Raw genomic sequence first — 24,268 nt, forward strand, 5'->3', positions numbered from 1 at the left:
TAAAAGTAATCTTCCAAATCCACAAAATTCTTGCAATTGTGAAACATTTCTTGCAAAGTTTCATCAAGTAAAATCAATTTTGCAGATTTTACAGCGTTAAAGGGGATACTCAAATATGAATTGCTCAAAATAGCAAAAAAAATCATAAAATGTATAAGAAAATCACCTAAAAATAAAAGAGGCAAAAATAAAACAAAAAAAGGAGAAAGTGAGAAAAAAAAGGAAATGACTGAAATTAACCACTTACAAAATAAAAGTAATTAGATAATTAATAGTGACAATTATAAACAGAGTTTTTAGACATTTTTCTCTAGCTTTTGTAAAAGTAATCTTCCAAATCCACAAATTCTTGCAAAGTTGCATCAAGTAAGATGGTAAAGCAATAGCAATCAGTGTAAATACACAAACAACTCAAAATACACACAAGTACTAGAGTAAATGTATAACTCCGTGCAGCAGTAGCTGGAGCTGCAGTATTTAGTGAGTCTCCTGTTGGTGCACAGTGAATGTTACATAATGTGGCTGTGATTCTGTGGGAGGTAAAACTGCTCTGAAGACGCAGTCAGCACAAACTCACTTTACAGCAGCAGAGCTGCGCGCTGTCACACCTTCCTCCGCTGTCTCCACGCACACGTTTTTATGATGAGCACGAGAGTTTGCGTGAGATACAAGAAAAGAGAGATCAGCTTCTTACCTGCAAAAAATGTGGAAACGTGTGTGCGCGCGCGAGCAGGAATCCCTTTATCAGCTCCTTAATGTCGCTTCACATCACAGCAGCAACAACAGTCAGTCCGGAGGTCCTCCTCTTCTCCTCCTCCTCCTCTCCTCCTCTCCTCTCTCTCTCTCTCTCTCTCTCTCTCTCTCTCTCTCTCTCTCTCTCTCTCTCTCGGGACTTGGCCCACCTCCTCAGAATAGCGCTTCGTTAAACTCCCGGTGATACCCGAGATTTACCCGCACGAGCATCAACACTGACGCCTCCTCCTCCTCCTCCTCCTCCTCGGAGCGGTCCCGTCCTCACATCCTCCTCCTCCTCATCATCATCATCACTGTCACCGTCCTCCGACCCGCACAGCTTTATTTATTCGTCCTGTGTCGATAGCATCCTCTTCATTCGCTCTCATCCGCCTCTCTCGCGCGCATCATCGTCCTCATCATCGTCGTGTGTCCTCGCGGCTCCCTCTCCGTGTCTCGTGGCTCGTCCCGTGGCTCGGCTCTGCAGCCCACTAAGTGTGTCATGCTCGGGAGGAGCAGCAGGCATCTGCCGGTGGAGAGACGCACAGGCAGCTGGGAAATACTCCACCAAGAGGAAATAAATCAAATTTAAAAAAAATAATAAAAAAACAATAGAGACGCTGCTGCTCAGAGAGCAGTCAGGGATTTAAAGTGCAGGAATCAGTGAAATGCTACAAGTCAGAGTGTTACTGAGCTGAAAATCACAACAAAACCCCGCAGGCATTACCTATGCATTTAGTTAACCCTTTGAAACCTGGAGTGTCATCAGGCTGCTTTTCTTGTGTTTGAAAAAAGAAAAAGAAATAGAAAAAAATCTATTAAAATAACAAAATGGTGAATTATGTTACATAATTGGTATACAATTTTTTTCTGTATTTTTTTCTTTCTTACGATTTTTTTAAATTATATTTATTATTATTATTATTGATTTTTTTATTTCTTTATTTTTTTAAACTAATTTTCAGGTAATTTTCTTTTTCATTTTTCACTAATTTATTGCTGTTTTTTTGGGTCATATCATTTTTTGTTCATTGCCTTCTTCCCATGTTTTGTAAAGAAAGATACAGATTAGCTCCTACACACAAATACATGCATAAGAGTTTTAATAACATTATATATATATATATATATATATATATATATATATATATATATATATATATACACAAATCTAACTGAGAACAATATATAGTCATTTTCTCTGGTGGAGGTCCTGTTAAGTTGGTGAAATGCCACTTCACTATAATAGATCTTGTTTCAATGCAGATATTCAAAAATGCCAATTATGTCTGAATTCTATTTAGTTGGTGTGTTTTAGAGGCATTATAATAGTAATAATAATAATAATTATTATTATTATTGTTATAATTATTAAGGCTGGGCGATAAAACGATAATGATATCAGTCATGATAGAATTTTTTGAAATATGAGATGTAATCGATAGAATGTCGATAGAACGAATTCCAGCCATGTCCACTCTGCTCTCATTCTCCGCCGGCGTCTCCACCAGTGTCCACTCTGCTCTCATTCTCCGCCGGCGTCTCCGCCAGTGTCCACTTCGCTCTCACTCTCCACCGATGTCTCCATCGAATGTCCGCTCCGCTCTTATTGTCCGCTGGTGTCTCTTTATGTCCACTCGCCCTCATACTACTACTTAGGGACGGTTCTGTAGCTGCTGCTTCCTGACAGTTTGGGGAACGTTCCTCTGTAGTTCCACTAGAACTCAAACACAATATTATTTTCAGAATTATTTTTGTACAATTCAAGTTATTATAAGAAGATAAGACCAAAAAAAAGCAAAATATATAAAAATGAAATTGATGTTGCTCTTGAAAATTACTATCTTTAAAAAAAGATGTGATTTTCCAGCTTTTTGTCTGAAATGTTGTTTTTTAAATGAAAATGCACAAATTAAATTCATTCAGGTAATGATAAACAAACAGTTATCGGTTATCGGTATCTTATCAGCCACGAGAAGCTGGAAATTATCGGTTTATCGGGATCTGTTGAAATAATCATCATGGTGCATCACTGGTTATGATATCTGCATATCTCACTGAGGAGTCAAAGGGAACCTTTAAGCTTGACAGAAAAAGTGATTTGATGTATATTGTGATATTATAGATCGATATCGACTGATATTATAAATTATCCTGATAAGACGTTTTTACATATCGCCCAGCCCTAATTATTATTATTATTATTATTATTATTATTATTATTATTATTATTAGTAGTAGTAGTAGTAGTAGTAGTAGTAGTAGTAGTAGTAGTATTGTTGTTGTTGTTGTTATTATTATTATCATTATTATTATCATTATTATTATCATTATTATTATCACCTGAGCAGAGCTCTAATCAGTCAGAGTTGAAAACACCTGTTTGGGTGAACAGAGACTTTCAAAACAAATTCATCAGGCAAAAAAATCCTTCAGTCTCTGTCTGTGAATCAAATGACAAAAAATGCATCAAATTCACTTTTTCTTTTTTATTATTGTTCTGAATAACACTACGTAGGAGCTGTTCTTTGAATGTTATACTTGTGATACTTGAGTTTAAATAATAAAAACAGGAGTGTCCTTTCCTTTTCTGACACATTTGACACGATGGGGAACATTTTCTGTCGGATGGCAGATTAAAAAAATATTATTCACTTCCATTTTATTTGCTTTAAAAATCTAAATACTGGAGCGTTGTGCAGCTCTACATGGATGTAAATGACCCCGGCTGTGTTTCATGCTTCCCGCCACAGCGTGGCGACAGCGTACTGCCAGTTTTTAACTCAGCAGCAGTTTGGCTTTTTTTAGGTTGAGCTTTTTTCTTGCTTTTTTTTTTGCTTGTTGCTCAGAAAATGACCCGTTATCTCAGTTTAGATGCACATCCGAGATTGTAATTAACATTTGAAGTCACAGACTTTAAACTGACCAGAGACTCTTAGAAATACTCATTTCTCTGCAAAAATACTCATTTTTTTGGCCAGAAAACTCTGATGCAGTGATATCATTTATTTTGTCTTGTTAAAACTTTTCTGTCATTTTTATAAAATTGGATTCACGCCGTTTTAGCAGAATGTGCTTAAAATCTTTCAACCACATTATATTTAATTCATTCAAAGGTCCAAAACACTAAGCAGATTTGAGAAATGGTGATATGTATTCAGGTGTAGCAGAGTAGTCTGCGTAAATACAGAATTATTATTATTAGTATTATTTTTTCACAGTATTTTAACTGTATTGAAATGTGGCTCCAGGTCAGCTGTCCAATAATCTTCACTGTGGGACAACCTTCTTTGCTTTTGGTTAAAATGACAAAAGGTCAGCGGCCAGTCGCAGCAGCATGTTTCCAGGATTTTAGGACGTTTCTAGGATTCGAGGAAGTTTCTTGGATATTTGGACATTTTCAGAATTTTCTGACATTTTAGAACAATTCAAGGGTTTTGGGACATTTCTTGGATTTGAGGACATTCCTAGGATTTCTGAGGTTTCTAAAGGATTTTAGGATGTTTGTAGGATTTTTGGAAGTTTCTTGCATTTTAAGACATTTATAGGATTTTAGTACATTTCTTTGATTTTCGGACATTTTCAGAATTTTCTGGGATTTTAGAATATTTTCAGGGCGTTGCGACAACTTTTAGCAAATTTCGAGGACTTTAATACATTTTTCTTATCTTGGGACATTTCCAGGAATTTAGGACATTTCCCATATTTCAGGACATTAGTGTCTTATCTAGGCCCTGTGTCGGGGGTGTGGAGGATCCTCCTCTGGCTCTTTTTTTGGTCAACAAGCTCTATTTTGATGCTCTTTTATTCACTCTGACACCTTATGGAGACTAAAAGGACAAAAACTATTCACAGAGTCCATCACTTTATTTTTATTGTGAATTAGAAAAGGTTTGGGGGCCATTTGGGACCCCATCAGGGGCCAGATTTGGCCCGCGGGCTGTAAGTTGAGCATCGCTCCTTAGTGTATGGATGAAATGTTCTCCTAGCTATGAGGGGCAGACGGGGAGGATGAGGAAGAGGATATCCCCCTCCTTACGGCGTTGTGAGGGATTTGCCGTTCGGACAGGACGTCAGTCGAGCAGCTGCAGCAGCAGCCGTTAAAATCCTCCTCCGTGTTTACGTCTCACTGTACATCACAGCAGCTGACACATCAGTTTTCTGTGTTTTAGCACGAAACATCTCGCAGCTGATGAGTCACCCGAGCATGACTCCTCTCAGGCTCATCAGACCCTCTGAGATGTCGGACATTGTTGGCGGCGTCTCCATCTGCAGCAGCTCATGCGTCTGTGGCGGCCGTTTTGAACTTGGCTTTGTTTGTCAGCGTGTCAGCGGGATGTTTGATGCCGCTCTGCTTTTTGTGATGGTTGACTGCAGCGCTTTTCAGAGCAGGAATGAGGACCAGGCGTGTTTCCAGTGGGCATTTCAGAGGGAGGGGCACGTTAGGCCCGTGCTGCGTCTGAGTAATCCTGCTCTACCGTGACCTATAGGGGAGGCCGGGGTCGGTTGGCACGCATCTATTTTCTGGTGCTTTGAAAGTCACGGAAACAAAAAATATAACATGAAAATGTTTGCTTTGTTGACCTGCAGGCGTCTACTGTGTTAAAACATCTGCAAGTCAAAGTTTTTTTGGTGATGGTAACTTTTCAATTTTTTGGATATCAAAAGTAAAACGTTGTTTTTTTGACCAAACGTATGACAGAAGGATCTGAAAGTCCATGATGAGTGATTGTGGTTTAATAATATTAGTCTGTCAGAAAATTGGATTAAATTTGAGCGGGTTGGTTAGCACATGTTGGTAACCATGGAAGTTACTATTATGGCTTTTTATTAGTTTCACTTCTAATAATAATAATAATAATAATAATAATAATGTGCTTTATTTGTATAGCACCTGCCATACAAGAAATACAGCCCAATGTGCTTTACAAAAAAGAAATTAAATGCACCAAATGCTTCACATCAAAACACATAAAAGAGAAAAAGAATAAAACCTGCAGTTAAAAATTAAATAAAATCAGAAGAGAATACGTAAAATTTAATCAATAAAACCCACAAGATAACACTAGTAAAAGGAAGATGAAAAATAAGAATAAAATAATTTGTAGAAATATATTAAATTTGAAAATTTTTTACACAAATCTTTATTTTACTTTACATTTAATTTTTTAAATGATTTCAAACAATTTTTACACAGTTGATTATTGTTATTAAGTTTTATTTTGGAAAATGTAATGAGACATTCAGATGAGTTGCTTAATTTTGTTTGGTTTTAAAAATGGCCAGATATTTTTTTTTCTTTTCTGGATATTTTTTAATTTTTTTTTTTTTTTTGGTAAAAACTTTAGTATTTTAACATTTTGCCAACCAGCCCTATAACATGTGCAAACACAACATGGCTTTTATCACATTTCACATAATTAAAAAGAAAACATTTGTGCACATGGAAACATATTTAATGCTAGATCAGAATATTTAACGAATATTGTGCCAGAGAAATGTGGCAGAAAGAGAAAAGTGTGCCGCGATGCCGTCCTCTGACGGAGACAAAAACACATCTGCTGCACAGACCAGCAGAGGACGAGAGACAAAAGGGACGTGGAGGCAGCGTGAGGCCCGAACCTGCGCGTGTTTAGCTGGTCGATATTTTTATTTTCACAGACAAACAAAAAAAAAACAATAGAGAGCAAGTTTTTATTTATGAGATTTTATCAACAGATGAGGGCGAGGAGACAAGTTGGCAGGTTTTCGGAAACAACATCAGTTTGTCTCCGACAATGGAAGACATTCCTGCTGCTGAGCTGGACACACAGGCTGGTCAGTCTTTAACCCTTTAAACGGCTCGATCGGCGCCGGCTTTTATCGTGCTGCGTTCAGACGCCTTCCACAGGCGTTTAAACACGTGAAATTTCTCAACAAATTTAACAAATTTCTCACAATGTTTTTGTCCATTTCTTGGTCAGCTGCCTAAATTGCCTTCCTGTCATGATTTTGGAAAAAAATCTGATAGAGGGAGGGAGTGAAGTAGATAAGGAGGGAGGGAAGTAGATAAGGAGGGAGGTAGGTAGGTAGGTAGGGAGGGAGGAAGGGAGGGAAGTAGATAAGGAGGGAGGGAAGTAGATAAGGAGGTAGGTAGGTAGGTAGGTGGATAAGTAGGCAGGGAGGTGTGCGTCTCAGACGTTGGTCTGCACAGACAGACACAGACAGACACAGACGGACACAGACAGACACAGACGGACACAGACGGACACAGACGGACACAGAGACGGTGGCGTGTGCGGAGCGTCCTGTAACTGGATTACATGCCTCCGTGGTGTAAACAGCTCCTGAATCGGCTCCTTCAGCATTCACGCGTTCTTTGATCAGCCTTCAGAGGATCATCGCTTCAGTCTCCGTGTAATCACATCGAGGAGGAAGCACGCCTCGCTGTGACTCCTGCTTTTGTACTTTGACCGCGACGTGTCGTCCGGCCGGCCCCGCCCCGGCCTCGCCACAAGTACACCAAAAGTTGATCCGGAGGTTGAGCGAGGAGAGGAGATGAGATGGAAGAGTGCCTCCCTCCATCTCCATCTCTCTTTGCTTTCAGGCTCGTTCCTTCCTGCACACATCCGTCACGTCTCCCAGCCATCCTCCTCCTCCGCCTGAATAACTGATGACCGAGTGAATCAGGTGTCTGTGCAGCTCTCAGGACTCAGTGAAAGCTTTTAGAAAGCAGTATTAGAGAGTGTTATCATAAAGGAAATATGAGAAAACGGAGAAGGCTTGGATGGTGGACGGCGAGGAATCATGAAGAGGTGTGTTGTGGTCGTCCTGCTCAGGGAGACGTGCAGGCACAAGAGTCAAAGCCGGCAGTTTCTGCACACCGTGGATCTGTTACAGCTGTACCAACTATGTAGTGGACATGTCCCGATTTTATTTATAATAATCAAATATGATAATAATAATAATAATAGTTACAATGACAATAATAATAATAATACTAATAATAAATTAATAGTGACAGTGACAATGCAATAATGATAATAATAATAATAATAATAATAATAATAATAATAATAATAATAATAATAATAATAATAAATTCTAATTAAAGAGCAATTTTCAAGGTATTCAAAGATACTTTCCAAAAGTAAAAAAACAAACAAACACTAAAATAGACAATAAAATACCTTCAACATTAACACCCATATAAGCAAATAAGACCATCAGAAATTAAAGTAACCACTTTATAGTTTTATATTTGACCCACTCAGCATATTATCCTTATTTTATTATTAATATTTTTTATACTGGTGTGGATGCTCATTTCTTCTCTATATTATTTTACATTTATATTTTTTAAACTGGTTTTGGTGCATGTTTCTTCTGTTAGCGACTGTAACGAACCGCAGTTTCCTCCTCAGGGATCAGTTAAGCAGTTAAACGTTAAAACTAATAAACGTGTCTATTTCCACTTTAAAAGAAGTGATCTTAATGTTTAAATAACATGTTTCACTCTTGTGGTAAAAATACTTTCTGTAGTTTTGGTTTGAAGGATCAGTCGTCCGATGCGTGACGAAAGGAAAAGGTGAAATTTGCAGGTAATAAGTCAACAGCAGGTCGTTGATCCGTAGCAGATTTTTAAGTTTGAGTGTTGATCTGAGAAACGCAGTAATGTAAATATTCCCGGACAGTTTTCCAAAGTGTTTTTTATAGATTTCAGATTCCACGTGGTGAAGATCAGCTCGGTGTTTTTTTGTGTAAAGTGATCCAACATGTCGAAAGTTGCACATCGTGAGGAAAAGCTCTGATCTCCTCCGCCTTGATCTCTGACTGGTGAGGCGGACGACATCCTCGCTTCGTCTGTGTTTGGGGTCGAGTGTAAATTCGCCGCAGGTTCAGATGTTTTATTATTGTAGGGGGGACAGGACCGACGGGTCAGACCTGCACATATGTGAGATCAGATCCACATGAGACACCCAGACTCAGTTTAAAGGATCAGAGAGAGAAAGAGAGAAATACCAAAGAGACAGTGTCAGTTCACCCTGCTGACACACACACACACACACAGAGACACACACACACACACACACACACACACACACACACACACACACACACAGAGACACACACACACACACACACAGAGACACACACACACAGACACAGACACACACACACACACACACACACAGAGACACACACACACACACAGAGACACACACACACACACAGAGACACACACACACACACACACACACACACACACACACACACAGAGACACACACACACACACACAGACACACACACACACACAGAGACACACACACACACACACACACACACACACACAGACACACACACACACACAGAGACACACACACACACAGAGACACACACACACACACACACACACAGAGACACACACACACACACAGAGACACACACACACACACACACACACACACACACACACACACACACACACACAGAGACACACACACACACACAGACACACACACACACACACACACACAGACACACACACACACACAGAGACACACACACACACACAGAGACACACACACACACAGAGACACACACACACACACACACACACACACACACACACACACACACAGACACACACACACACACAGAGACACACACACACACACACACACACACACACACACACACACACACACACACACACACACACAGACACACATACACACACAGAGACACACACACACACAGAGACACACACACACACACACACACACAGAGACACACACACACACACACAGACACACACACACACACACAGACACACACACACACAGACACACATACACACACACAGAGACATACACACACACACAGACACACACACACACACACACACACAGACACACACACACACACACACACAGACACTCACACTTTGTGATTTCGATCTGTGGGGCAAATCTGACTTTAAGGTGGGATCAGGTGTCACACACCTTCAGGCTGCATATATTCTCATCTGTGTGTCAGAAAGATCAGTTTCCAGCGAGTCTGATATCTAAACATCAGCGCAGCTCATTTGTCTCTTTTCCTCACAAACGATCCACACGACCGGCTGCGAACTGAACTCGTGTCACCCGACTTCCGCCTTTACTTCTGAGTTTATGGTATTAAAACCTCACACGTGTTCATGCATTTACCAGTATACCAGTTCACTTTTTGGCCGTTATTGATTCATAAAATCATCAAACTGATGCTCGGTTTTCTTTGCTAAATGCAGAAAAGTGTTGCAGAGCTTCAAAACACCAAACACAAGGCAACAGAAACATATTTGAGAGTTTATTTTCATTCTACACTTACAAAAATGTCAGGTAATAAAAAGTAGTTGCTATACACCATAAAAACAATATAGAAAACATTGTGTTCGCCATCAAAAAAAATGAATTACAGTATATTTTTTAAAGAATAAAGGCACATGTTGCTCCCTTCAAGACCCTTATTGTATTTACACCAAAGAAATGTATTTCTACGTGGTTTATTCTTTATTTTTTAAATTGGTTTGACACCCTTTTGTGTGTATGTACATGAGTACAATGACAAGCACACAAACACACACAAGTAGACACACAGAAATTCACATCTTCACTCAGCTCCACTCTTTCTTTTGTAGAAAAAAAGGTATATTGTTACTTTTTACAGCGATAAAAAGCGATTGTGTCAAGTTTTTTTTTCTAAATACAGAAACGGAGGCTTAAAATAAACGATGTGAGGCCAGGGAAAATCACTAGTAGGCACATTTTTTAAAAAATATATATATACATTTCACTCAGCAAACACGCCTCAGGAACACAGGTGAAATTAAAGCTAAATCATTTAAAGGTCTTTTTTTAAAGTCGGTGTATTGATACATTTGGGGCTTTGTGGACTTTGTGCCTGGATCCCAACCTGAGAGATTTATTTTCACTGTCTGGATCCAAAGTGATCCAACATTTAACTAAAGGAGACACAACTATTGACAACAACAACAACAACAAAATAATAATAACAATAATAAAATAATAAAATGGCACTATTTCTTTTTTGGGAAATTAAATATCTCAACTCAACAAAGTGGCATCACTGATGGTGGATTTTGCAGATGCCCGACGATGCCAAAGAGAATACATTAATCCTAATGAACTCAGTGATGTTTCACAGTATCTGATGAGTCACTGAAGTGAAGCGAGCTGCGACCAGAAATGACGAGAAATTAGGAAATTATTTTTTGGATCAAACGTAAAGAACAAAATTCAGTTCATTCCAAAACAAATGGCCAAGTCTCTATTTCACCAGCACACGAAATAAAAACAAATATGATGTTTGTTAAAAAAAAAGGAATCACATGCAACATTAATCCCTGTCTGACCTCATGTTTCGTGTTTCTGAAGTTTCTCAAAGGGATGAATCAAACGCTTCAAATATATGTGATAATCGATGTCAAAATCAGGACTGGAATCTGCTGTTTTTCTTTACCCCAAAAATCGAGCGCGTTCTCAATCTGAACTCTGAACTGATGTAATACAAAGAGCTTGAGAGTCCTTTTAATTTGGGCAGCAGGTGAGGCGGACGGGTCCAGCAAACCCCGGACTTTCACTCAGGAGCCGGCCGTTAATAAGCACGAGCTTTTGTTGCACAAGGACATAAATACGAGGTGTTTTACCGAGTTTATTTTGAAAAAACTATGCATCTAACTAGCAGAAGCTGTGCATTTCCTGTGAAAATGCAATTATATTTTGACAGGACAAAATGCATTTAACAGGCATAAAACTGGCGTGCCGTCCGCAAACACGCACAGCTAACAATGAGAAAGTATTTGACGAGTCGGGATGAGAATGTGTTGGTATTTCTCAGACACGGAAATTTAATCTCTATTTTCGTGACTCACATAGTTTACAGATACATCAGCAAAATGCCAAAAAAGTCAAGTTTCTGTAATAATTTCACAATTTACAAAGATGAGATGAGCTTCGCAAATCACCTCCAAAAAGTAATTCTCAGCTTTTCCACCTTGCAAAGGATTTTCTTTTATTCTCTTGTACATATTTGTCATGTTGTCATATAGTATCTGTCATATTTTTGTTGTGATTTTTTCTACTTCATGCTTTAGTTCCTGAGTGTTGCAGTACTTTGTCCTAATTTATTAAAATTCTTTTTTTTAAATTCCTCTTCGTAAGTTTGTTGTATGTTTAATGTTTGCGTCTTTCCAGCTCTTATGGCTCACGTTACTGTGACCTGCATGGTAACACAGGGGTTAATTTTCACGTTATTTTAGATGCAACGACTGAAAACTTGCCAAAATGTTCCTCTCGTCTTTCACCACGCTTCGATTAATTGCAGTATTTCTTAACGAAGCTTCATTGCCCCAGAACTGGTATTCAGGACAGTTTTTAACAATAGATGTAAAAATTTATGCTCATAGTTTTTTCTTTTCTTTTTTTTTTTTTTAACATACAGTTTTGTAACCGAACACTGCTGACAAAAATTGTCAAATTTACCCGTCTGCATCTCCAAATGTGTCACATTTTCTCACCTTAAATACACCAAACACTTACTGCTGTTAGAGCAGATGATGGAGCGCCGCCGCCCGCAACAGCCTGCTGATTTTTGTTCACACACTCAGTTTTTAAAAATAAAAGCTTTTATTACGTTAATGTTGATAACACACAAAAAACTGCAAAAATCAACTTTGATACTGTTTTCTTAGAGAGCCACAGGTCTAAAATGACAAAATGATATTTCCTCCAGTTAGTCTCTCTGACCCAAACAAAGATGGCAGTCAGAAAAATTATTGGAAATTTCTTCAGCAGCAATACGAGCTGCCATAAGATGAGTTTTTACGAGTTTTAATCCTTTGAAACCTGGATCGACATTTTTGTGCAGCATTCAGACATGTTTGAAAAGCATTTTCAAAACTTTGAAACCTCCTGAGCAAGTTGGTTTGATTTATTTTAAAATCTTGTGAAACAGGAAATGAGCAACATGGCCAGAGATGCAAGAGAGTGCGAAAAAATGACGAGAAAATTACATAAAAATCAGTTTAAAAAAATGTACTTTTTGTAATTAAAGGGGAGAGAAAATTATTTTAAAATATTTTGGAAAATATCAAGAAAATATAAAAAAAACCCAAAACAACTATATATATTTAATGTTAAATAATAATTATTATCATTTATTTAACTTTTTCTATTTTCCCCAATTTTTCATGTCATTTCCTTGTTTATTTTTTTAACATCCAGTTATGGTAAAATTGTTTTTACTTTTGTTTTGTTTTTATTGAAGAAAAAAGAAAATTATTGTACAAATTGTATATTTTTTAATTATCATAAACATATTTAAAATCATATATGTTATCCCCTTTTTCAGGTCATTTCCTTGTTTGTGTGTTTTTTTAAAGATCACATTAGTTAAAAGTGTTTTTTTCTTTTGTTTTGTTTTGTAATTAAATAGAAAGAAAATTATTTTAAAAAATATATCATTTTAAATTTTTATATTAATATATTTAAATTCTTTCTTTTATCCCCATTTTTCAGGTAACCTCCTTTTTTTCAATTATTTGTTTTTTTTTAAATTTCAGCTTTCAGACTCTTATCTTATTGTAACTTTTTCTTATTTTCATGCAAATTTCTTGTAAAGTTGAAGAAGAAATCAAGCCAGTGTGTTCTGGTTTCAAAGGCTCAGTCACTGGTGCAAACTTCTAATATGTAGACAGAAGATTTTCTTTTTCGTGCCACTTGGCGGCTGCACAGTGCGGCGTTTCCTGTTGTGAGTGTGACGTTTCGGCTGGGTAATCTGTATTGATTTCTAAATGTTGCTTCACACAGAGATGCTCAGGATAACAGGATGTTAACACCACTTGCATGTGCGAAGTGTCTCGCCGTTTCATCACACGTCTTTTTGCTCTCAAGTGTTTCTGCTCAGCTGGAAAACTCATCACCGCTCCGCATTGTTCTCCTCATCTTTTGTCTTTCTCGTCGTCCCGCGTCTCTCCTTGCCTCGCTCCCCCTTTTTTTTTTTTCTTTTTTTTTCCCTATCCAAGGTTGTTTCCCAGGCCGGGGTAACGGGAAGCGAGCACAATGTGTTGGCCCGCGGGAGAGATAACACAGACAGGAAGGGGCGGGAGCAACCCCCCCAGATGGACAGGAAGTTAACTTGAGTGTTTGGTTTAGCTGATTAGAGGACGGAGAGAAAAAGAGAGAGGCTGAGAGTTAACCGGCCGCTCTGCGTTTACGCATGAACAGGAAAGCGTTGCGAGGTCTTCCAGCTATTGTATCCACCGTTTATCAAACGGCGTTCCAGGGAGTTTTAAAGACACGAGTTCACGTCCAAACAAAACAGAATAAACAGGAGGACAAATAAACTGTCTTCTCTAAACTGGATTGACATTACATTCACAAAAAATCTGCAGAAGTATTTAAATCCTGCAGCGTAAACTATTTTAACGCCCTGATTCTTTATCAGCTGTCCCCACCGACAATGGACGACCTTTTTTTTTTTTTAAATGTCTTTTAAACCGCCCTGATTTATCTCCAGCACCTTCGTTTAGACAATGAGCCAAAATGTCTGGAGGTATTTAGTAACTGCTGCTGAGTCGCTGATAAAAAGTCCTTCGCTCGGCAGTCTTTTTAGATATCCAGGCGTCAAACAGAGCATCAGCACGTCCACATGCACAGTTTACATTTACATTTGCTGTGTCTCCTGTCCTTGTCCCAGAAAACAAACACCAGAAAAAAATCTGCTTTCAGCTGAATACAAAAAAAATCTATATTATTAACACAGTCTGTGATATCGAGCCGATCACAATCACAGCCGTTAATTTAAAATAACTTCGGGTTAGAAAACCGCCGCATCATCAAACCAGTCCTCTCAGGTTTCAGAGCTGTAAATGCTTGCGAGAGGTGTCTGAACGCAGCACAACAAAACTGATCCAGGCTCTAAAGGGTTAAGAACTAAATCAACAGTCTAGTTGGAGAAATTGTTGCATAATGAATAAAAGGAGTAAATTAAAGTCAACAAGTCTTTATAAGTTTGCCTCGTTGTTAGATGGTACAAACTGTAGGTCAGTCATGATGAACAGAATATTTTGTTTCTGTAAAAAAACGAAAAAAATGATCTAAAACTTGCCAAAATGTGAGATGAGAGAGTTTGACCTGCCGGTAGCTGCAGGGGACGAGGGGTTAAAGTTATTGAGGCCACCTCGGAGCCATCGCAGCGGCCCGACTGGCCGCTTCTGCCACCCGCCGCTTCCTGAGTTGTCTGAATGACTTTTGTTGGAGTAGGCCGCAGAGAATTGGGCTTTCATCTCAACAATAACTGCGATGATAGCTTCTGTCAAATAAGAGCCGGGAACACGTCGTAATTCAGCACAGCCATTTCCTCCCAGTCCGCCGTCTTTTCTGCTCAGCACAACAGAGCTGGCAAAATGGACAAAGTGACTCCTCAGACTTACTGGACTGTTTCAGAAAAGCAAAACACGGAAAAATCTGATTTTTTCATCTTGAAAAAAACTGCAAGAGTTTGAGATATCAACTTGTCAAACTGATGTCATGTCAAGAGTTGCTGCAATATTGCATTAAAGGAAACATATGACCAAAAAAATAGCTGGGATATCAAAGGCTGAACAGCATGAGTTTTCCAGAATTCCTTAAAAACGGCACAGAGCAAACACAGGCGGCGTCTCGCTGTGATCAAACGCTTCAAACCTCTTTGAGTTCAAACTCCCGTGACTGCTCAAAGTTTTCACCTCCGACAACGATCTCCCCCCAGAGCGCTCGTATTTACAAAAATCCCCTCGCTCTCGCAGTGTTTATGGCCATTTTCTCTAATATGTTTTTAAAAGCATCAAACTTGGAAGAGGATACATGAGAGAGAAGAGAAAGATGGTAAAAATGGCAAAAATCTTAAAAATCTACAAGGTGCTTGTTTTGATGTGCACCATTTTGCATCCCCGACAGGACAGAAATAAAACTGATTGATATTAAAATTCCAATATTGGTCAAATACGCAGATGATAGAGTTGATATTTAATATAAAAATTTGAGTTAATAAAACAAAGCATACTTTTTAAATATCGTTTTTGTGCTGCATGCAGGACTTTTGGTCCCCAGATTACCTACGGGGTGAGTGCTCTTGACTTTCTCGCTTCTCTTTGGCACGAGCAGCTGCGGACACGATGCAGCAGCAGGGAGGAGTGGCGGCTTTGCGCCGTAAAGCTACGAGATGGTGGTGGTTGTAAAATTACAGCTCACGGCAACTTCCTACGTCAAAGTCTCTGGCTTTTGTTTGATATCTAGTGTCGTTGCACACTGCCGATCCGTCGTTAGCGCTCAAATTTTATATGGAAAAAAAACAACAAATCATCAAATATTTGTATCACAAATCCAAATCTGACTCATCTGAGCGACACATTTATACTTTTCAAAACATAACCACGTGCTTTTGTTGCCGAAACCAAAGGGAGTAAAGATGTACCTACACTTTAAGTTTATTTTGTAACGACACCGGATGTTTAATTAGCACAAACTATACATTTCCTGTAAAATATTTTGAAAAGACACAATGCATGTAACAAGTGTATATTGACAGACTTTCCTTGGGGCATCCAAAAGTGACGCAGGAGGGTGCTTAGGGTGTCATATTCTGACGTGTAGGGCCGCTGTGTTGTTTGTGTCTGTGTTTAATTGTCTAAATTGAATTCATTCGTTTATTAAGAAATATGCATAATTAGTATGTGCATGTGCAGATAAGTACAGGTGCATATATAAATCTTGATCTGCAGTACGGTCACTGGTGGGGAAAAAGGGGGGATGCAAAATGGTGCAGCTAAAAGTAAGACATAAAATGATGCAAAAGGACATAAGGAATTTGAATAACTGAGTAACATCGCTGGCCAGCAGTGACCTGATTAACCCCAAAAATGACCCAACTCTGATTGGAGCGTCATGTGATCTTCTCAGGTGGAATAAAAAACGGTAAAACTTCACGACACCGTAACAGAATAAAAATCATCCTCGCGGCGTGGAGCTCACTGACAATCAATCCTCTGGCGAATCTGTGAAGCAGTTAGTCGTCGCTTTCTCCGATGGCGTCACGTCCTGGTGGTGCTTAAAAAATCTCTCCAGCGTCTCGTCGCTGGAGGAGGAAGAGGAGGAGGCTCCGAAAACTCCTCGTTTCAACTTGATGAAGCTTCCTGGAGTTTGATGAAGCTCTCAGAAACAAAATGGCATCAAAGCATTGTTTTGTGTGTGTTTATTTCCTGCATGCTTTTGGCTCTGTGTGTGTGTGTGTGTGTGTGTGTGTGTGTGTGTGTGTGTGTTTATGGCTGCTTTGATGTTGTGTATTTTGGCATCACAAATGCTTTTTTTGAGCAGACGGTCTCCATCAGTATTGATGGTAGTAGTCAGGTGCGTCCACGCCGTACAGCTCGGCGAGGGTCCTGAACCGCGGCCCCCAGTCGTTCAGGAAGTCGTAATCCAAGTTCGAGGCGGTGGAGGAACTTTGCAGAGAGCTGAGGCTGCCGGCTAAAGACTCGGGTCCCTCGTAACCGTAGATGTGGAGGGTGTCGTACGGGAAGCCGTCTCTGTCGTGGTCCGCCTCGTCTTTCTTCACCTCGATCATCACCGCCATGTCGCCCTTGCACGCGGTGGGCTTCTGCACCATGGCGTAGAGGGAGGGGTGGGGGTGGCGGTCCGGGTGGCGGAGCAGGGAGCCGTCGTGGCACGCGGACGTGAGGATGGAGACATCGTAGCTAAAAGACAGAAGAATACCGTGTGTTACCTCACTAATAACTGGTGAGCGGGATTATGGGAGTTGGAGTCTGTCTGTTGTCGAGCACAGACTCATATTAGTCGGAAATACGATAAAATATGAAAAATTTTAAAAAGTGAAAAAGTACCACAAGAGCACAGAAACTCAACTCAGCCCCATACACGTTTCAAGGATTTTAGGACATTTCTCAAATTTTAGGATGTTTGTAGGATTTTATGACGCTTTTTGATTTTTGGGCAATCCTGGGATTTAAGGACATTTTTAGAACTGTAGGACAATTGTAGGATTTTAGGGCATATCTTGGACTGTAGGCTGTTTCTAAGATTTAAGGACATTTCTGTGATTTTAGGACATTAGTGTCTCAGCTGTGTCCTCTGTCAGGGGGCAGGGGGAACTTTTTTTGATCAACAAGCTCTATTTTTATGCTGCTTTATGTCTCTGACACCTTATGGAGACTAAAAGGACAAAAACTATTCCCAGTGCGAATCTAGAAAGTAATACTTTTCTTCTTAAAAACAGGACAGAACAGCAGTTATGTACTTTCTTATATTCCCGACTCTTTCTTCTATAGTTTGCAGATGTTCACTGATTTGCTCAAACCATCAAGCCTTTTTACAACATACAGCACAGTGCAGTTATAATGGACAGTCCACAGGGTTTTCATATGGTTTTCCGTAAATGTTTATGGCTTTAATACTGTTCAAATATAGATAAGATTAGAATCAGATCAGATTAAACTTTAATGATTTCTTTTGGGCAAACTGGGTCATCAGATTGACAGAAACATCAGAGAAATAAATATTGCAAATAGGGAGAGTTAATACAGTGCATGTATTTTGCTTCTGTCAACCTTGAATAACGTGTTTTACGATGATTAAATGACTGATTATTTAAATGACATTTGGTGGGTTTGACAATGGTAACGTTTGTGTCGAAAAACTGCCCAAAAAAACATAATAAGTTGATATTATTTTACATCTTCACTGACTTGAATTTTTAACCACGATAAGTCCAGATCATAACTATGAAATATTAATTCATTTTCAGAATTGTAACCCTTTAAATGCCAGTTTTTGACATGATGGCACTTTGTTTTTCGATGAAGAAAATAACACAAAATATAATTTGCTTTCTCTGTAGGGATCGTTTCCATGACGATGTGAGCCTGTCAGTGACAAAAACAAACATGTTTGGTGGACAGACATTGACGTGTGAACATGCATTTCTCACTCGATACTCAAAGTTAAGTTTAAGCTCATTAACTATTTTAGTTTTAAAAGTTAAAAATGTATGAACTCAGTATTTTGTGAGAAGTCCATGAAGAAAATAAACATATGTTTGCACGTCATTTAAAAAAAAACATAAATACGAATCTTTATTCATACCCATTCGTGTCCATCTCTCCGCCTCCCTCCTCGTCGTACGTGACGAGCTGCTCGTGAATCTCGCCGCTGTTTTTCATGCTGGCCAGAGAGTCCTTCTGGTAGCGTTTCCTCATCACAAACAGGATCACTATGACTGAAAAAAGCAGCAGAGGACAATTTATTTTCAGACATTTTCCTTCTGTGAATCCTCTTTGAACACCTGTAACGTAAGCAACATAAGATGATGCTGAAATGATTTGCTTATTTTAGAGAAAAAAGGGGCAGACGTTGGGATTTAAGATGGGCCAAAAATAAAATAGGTCAAATTTTAAAAACCTCTCTGTTGCATGTAATTATTGGTAAAAAAAAAAAAAAAAAAATGAAGACAGAACACGAACACTGATCATCCTGACGTCTTTCGTGGTCGACCAACATTTCTATGAATTTAAGTGGTAAATTAGGCCAGGGAAACCGAAAACTGAAACAACAAAGAATGGGGGCAAGAAACAAGTGAAGAAAGTGGAGCACTAACGAGGGATAGAAAAGAGCGGGAACGAGGAGAGTAAATGAGCAGCGGATGGTTTAAGGTGTCTGAGACGTTCGCCCCGAGCACGAAAACCTCAGATGAATGTTTCTCAGCCAGAGACAAACACGGGAGAGGAAAAGAGAGAAACAGGAAGACAGATCCAGTAAATACGAGAGGGGAAGTGGAAACGAGTGTGAGAAAACAAAGTGAGGGGGGTGAGAGAGAAAGAAAGGAAATGGAAGGAAAGTTGGACCCGACAGATGACGAAGAAATAAACAATTGAGAGAAAGACAGAAAAGGATTGAAAAGAGGAAACGGAGGAAAGAGAGGATGTAAGAATAAGAGTTTTTGTCATTACAAAATTCCCACAAACAGATATTTTTTTACAACTTTTAGCAGCTGCAGGAACTAAAGATACGATGCGATGCGATGCGTTTAGTTACTCCTTTATTAGTCCTACAGCGGGGAAATTTGCATTGTTACAGCAGCAGGAGTGTGCGGTATAAGCAGCTGCAGGACAATATAAATATTAAAAAAAAAACAATAAAAAGGCATACAAATATAAAAAACCATTAGATATTAAAAAAACCAATGTGTCAAGTATAATTTTTCCTGTTTTTGAAAAAAAAAAAAAAAAATCTCATGCAAGCGAAAAGCATCTGAATGCAGCACAAGAAAACTGATTTCTATCCAGGTTTTAAAGAGTTAACCAGGTTCAAACAGTTTTGTTAAGTCTTTGTTGCATTTTTTGTTAACTAACTGGCCAAGTTAAGAAATACGACATCGGAGTTAAAGAAACAAAGTTTTTTCTTTGTCTTGCGTACGTTTTTAATTTTTAAGCGACCACAGAGAGACGAGGGAACGAGGACGAGGAGGCAGGAGAAAGAACACGAGGGACCAAATAAGGAGAGATCGAAGGAAGGAGGAAGTGGAAGAAGTGGAGGAAATGAGGAGAGGAGACAGATGAGGAGAAGGAGGATCCATTTGACATTAGATTAGGCCCCGAGCCGCGGTCCCGATATGAACCTCTTCCTCTCTCGGCGGACGGGCAGCATTAGCCATGCCTGTTAGAGGAGGGCGAGCGGGACTAATTTAAGTTTGCCTGGGAAACCAACAGATTAATCTTTTACAACACATGCTCTGCAGTTTAATAAGCTCTGGAGATATCAGACTTAGAGGGAGAGAAAAGAGGAGAAGAAGAAGAAGAAGAAGGGGCCCTTTCTTTGTCGACTGAGAAAAATTTCTCTCCGTGTGTCGAACCAGACTTCGGGTGAGAAAATGCGTCTGTGAATGGGGAGCGCGGGAAATTGCTTTGGGCCCTGGCAGATAATGACAAGTGCATTAAATAGTTAATCTGGCCTGTGTTAGGGGTGTTTGATAAAGAGAAAGAGAGAGAGAGAGACCCAGAGGGAAAGAGAAAGAGGAAGAGAGAGATGAAGGAAAAACGGAGGGGAAAAGGCGCGATAGTGAAGGAGTGTATTAATAGTTAATAGGTTGAGTGTTTGGCGGTGTTTGATAAGCAGACGGCACCTAAAGAGCTGATAAACTCTCCTCATTACCACTCCTATTCTTCTGCCGCCTTTCCCACAATTCTCCTCTTCGGCGTCTCTCTTCTTTAACCTCTTTCTGTCTCGCTCCGTCACTCAGCCGCTCTCTCTCCGCCTCAGCTGCCTGTCTCACTCGCCTCTCGTCTGCCTCACCCCTCTCCACCTCCCGTATCTAAGTCGAGATATAAGGTTTTTTTTTCCGTCTGTCACTCCGCCTCCGTCCCTCTTTATCTGTAACTTCTCTTTGCCTTTCTTCCTCTGCACTTCTCATCCCAGATCCCTCTTGTTTGGCCAACTATCGCTGACGCGCCTCTCATCCAACATGACAAGTGTCTCTTTTTCTCCCCAGAAAAAAAGGAGCAGGGGGCGAAGGTATCAAAGAGAATATTGAGCTCACAACCGCAGGCATTATTTCCACATCCGTCGCTGCATTATTCATAAAACCAACAACAAAGGGCGGAGGGGGGGGCTCCCCCGCAAAAACACAAACCTTATTTATCGCAAAGCAAAGGGCAAGTGAGTGTGTGCACACACACCTCGATCACTCAGCGCCGCCGTTTGGCATCCATCACTGATGGCGTCGTCACGAATTCCTCTCTGAGAGTCAAACTCTGCAGCTTTAAAGAGCTGATTTTACAACCTGTTTGTTTTCAGACCGTCAAACATGTTCTCATAAAAATCTGTGTTTATTTTCTCTATCAATCACACTATCAACATTTCACAAACCCTGAAGCGACACTCAACTTACAGCCCGCAGGCCAAATCTGGCCCCCGACAGGGTGCCGAGTGGCCCCAAACATTTTAATTCACAATAAAAATAGTGATTGACACTGGGAATTGTTTTTGTACTTTCAGCATCCAGAATGTGTCAGAGTCCATAAACAGCATCAAAACAGGTCCCCCACAGCCTAGTCCTAATGTCCTAAAACACTAAAGACTTCCTATAATCCTGTCCAACAAACGTCCTATTCAAGAAATCCTTGAATGTCCTTAAATCTGATAAACGTCCTACAATCTGGAGCGACTGGAAGCATCCCAAAATCATAGAAACATCCTAAAACTCTAAAAACATCCTAAAATCCTACAAATGTCCTGAAATCCTACAGATGTCCTAAATCCTACAAATGTCCTAAAATCCTACAAATGTCCTAAAATCCTACAAATATTCTGAAATTCTAGAAACATTCTAAACTACTGGAGGCATCCTAAAATCCCAGAAACATCCTAAAAAATGAAGTCAGAGATTAGGATCAAAAGAAAATATCTGTCCAACAAACAGGAAGCAACACTTTAAAAAAGACTTTAACTCTGAATCAAACCCAAAAGCAGAGACAGGAAATTCAATCAAACCAGCGGAGGTCAGAAAAAAAAGACAATTTTCAGCTGCTGTCAACAAAGTGTTTTAGCTCACGAGCTAAACAAAGAACGGACTTTAACCCTCTGAAACCTGAGCACATTGGTTTGATTTCTTCCAAAATCATCAGGGGAAGGACATGAGCAACTTAACAAGACATGGCCCAGAAATGAAAAAAAAAAAAAAAATTGGAATAAATTTATAAGCAAAAAAAAAAAAAAAAATAATAAAAAAAAAAAAAAAAAAGACAAAAAAAATATAAAAAAAAAAAAAAAAAAACAAAATCCAAAAATATGAATATTTATTTTGTATTTTTTATTCTATTTTTTTCTGAAACAAAATTGATTTTAATTCTGAAATTATATATATAATATATATTATTATCAATATACTGTATGGTGGACATTTTTCCCTTTTTTTCATAATTTTCTAATGATCTTCCCATCTTTAAAGACATTTTTTATGTAATTTTTTGGTCACCTTAATGTGGTTATTGTATTTAAAGGCATCTGAAGCCAAAAAAAAAACTGATGCAGGTTTCAGAGGGTTAAATGTTCCTGCAGAATCGTGTTGAATGGTTAGTGCTGCTGTTTCTGAATCTCAGAACCACATGTCATCTTTCTTAGTCCTTATCAACACCTGGCGCCTACATTACCCACAATGCAAGCGTGTTATGATGGCAGCAGCGAATGCAGCCTGCAGCAGAGACGGAGAGCGAGCTGCAGAGGCAACTTTTTTATCTCTCCAACTTCTTCAAGTCTTCAGCCCCAGCTGACGCAGACTCGAGTGACATCGCTTGAGGCAGTTTATGAGCTGTAGCACAGCTCTCTCTGGAGCCACAAAAGGCTTTTTCACATGTGCAGTTTTACCCCCAAACACCTGTAAAAAGACTTTGATGTGTACGTTAGAGTCCTTTAAGGTGAAAAAAATGGTCACTGAAAAGAAAAGTTCTTCAGGCTCTCTTAAAAATAGCAAGAAAAAGGAAATATCACCACCCTGATGATCTCAGAGAAGAGACTCAGAGCGTTTCTGCCAAAGAAAATAAAGCAAAACTCACCGAGGATGGTCAGTATGCAGAGCAGAATGGCGATCAGCGCGTGCACGCTCACTCCCATCCTCCGAGCGCCAGCTTTGCACTGTGTAGCAATCCGCCGGCCGTCACAACGACACAACTACAACGAACACAATAAACAATCAGTCAGTACGCAAGTGAAATTATTCATTCATTATTCATTATCAATTTATCCACTCAATTATTTAGCCCATTGAAACCTGAGCAAGTGGCTTAATTTCTTTGAAAACACAGAAAAATCTGCAAGAAATAAGTAAAAAGTAACAAGAAAAATACCTATAAATACCAAAAAAACCCAACAACAAGGGATATTTGATGGGCCTTTTAATATTATTTTTATTATTATTATTTATCGCTGTTTATTAGGTACATAGGAGATGCTGTGCTCTGCTGACAATAAAGAACAAGAAAAAACTAATCAAAAATGACCTCAAGAAAGAAAGTCCTAAAAATATTTTTTTCTGTATTCTGTTACAAAATTTTAATTATATAATAAAGAATTTATTAAATTATTATTATTATTATTATTATTTTTTGCAGTTTGCGGGGCAGTTCTTGCTAAGTTGCTCATTACGTTTTTTGCCATATTTTTGAAAGAAATCAAACCAATTTTTTGGTTTCGGAAGTTAAATGCTAGCAGAGGTCGTCTGCATGCTGGTGTTACAGGTTTTTTTGTGATGAAATAATCTCATAAAAGTTCAGGACTTCACACACAAACACACGCACGGACCTTGATGGCCAGTTTAGTGACGCTGGTCTGCAGGGGCCGCCCTCCGTCGCTGATGCGTACGTCCACGCTGTAATCCTTGGGGTCATCCAGGCTGAAGGGCCCCTGTTTCACCAACACGTCGGCTGTGCTGTCTGCAGAAAGAAGCGTAAAA

General features: G+C 39.3%; 3 protein-coding genes across 3 annotated transcripts in view; 1 reads left to right on the forward strand and 2 right to left on the reverse strand.

Annotated features, from left to right (window-relative positions):
- The window catches only part of bean1 (brain expressed, associated with NEDD4, 1), a 42,740-nt gene extending 41,395 nt beyond the window's left edge, over positions 1-1,345 (reverse strand). Inside the window, exon 1 of the mRNA XM_088086731.1 lies at positions 695-1,345. The gene's annotated coding sequence lies outside the window, so the exon portion shown is untranslated. The remainder of the gene's footprint in view (positions 1-694) is intronic.
- Positions 1-24,268, forward strand: part of LOC121954671 (uncharacterized) — a 212,105-nt gene that overhangs the window by 46,291 nt on the left and 141,546 nt on the right. The window lies entirely within an intron of this gene.
- Positions 10,048-24,268, reverse strand: part of cdh5 (cadherin 5) — a 47,156-nt gene continuing 32,935 nt past the window's right edge. Inside the window, exons 12-15 of the mRNA XM_088086216.1 lie at positions 24,118-24,248; positions 23,373-23,487; positions 18,910-19,042; positions 10,048-17,504 (exon numbers count right to left, since the gene is read on the reverse strand). Of these exons, the coding sequence (XP_087942342.1) occupies positions 17,138-17,504; positions 18,910-19,042; positions 23,373-23,487; positions 24,118-24,248 (746 nt within the window). The 3' untranslated portion in view covers positions 10,048-17,137. The remainder of the gene's footprint in view (positions 17,505-18,909; positions 19,043-23,372; positions 23,488-24,117; positions 24,249-24,268) is intronic.

Source organism: Plectropomus leopardus, chromosome 13, assembly GCF_026936395.1.
Source record: "Plectropomus leopardus strain MGB_pleo_1.0 chromosome 13, ASM2693639v1, whole genome shotgun sequence".
Taxonomy (NCBI): domain Eukaryota; kingdom Metazoa; phylum Chordata; class Actinopteri; order Perciformes; family Serranidae; genus Plectropomus; species Plectropomus leopardus.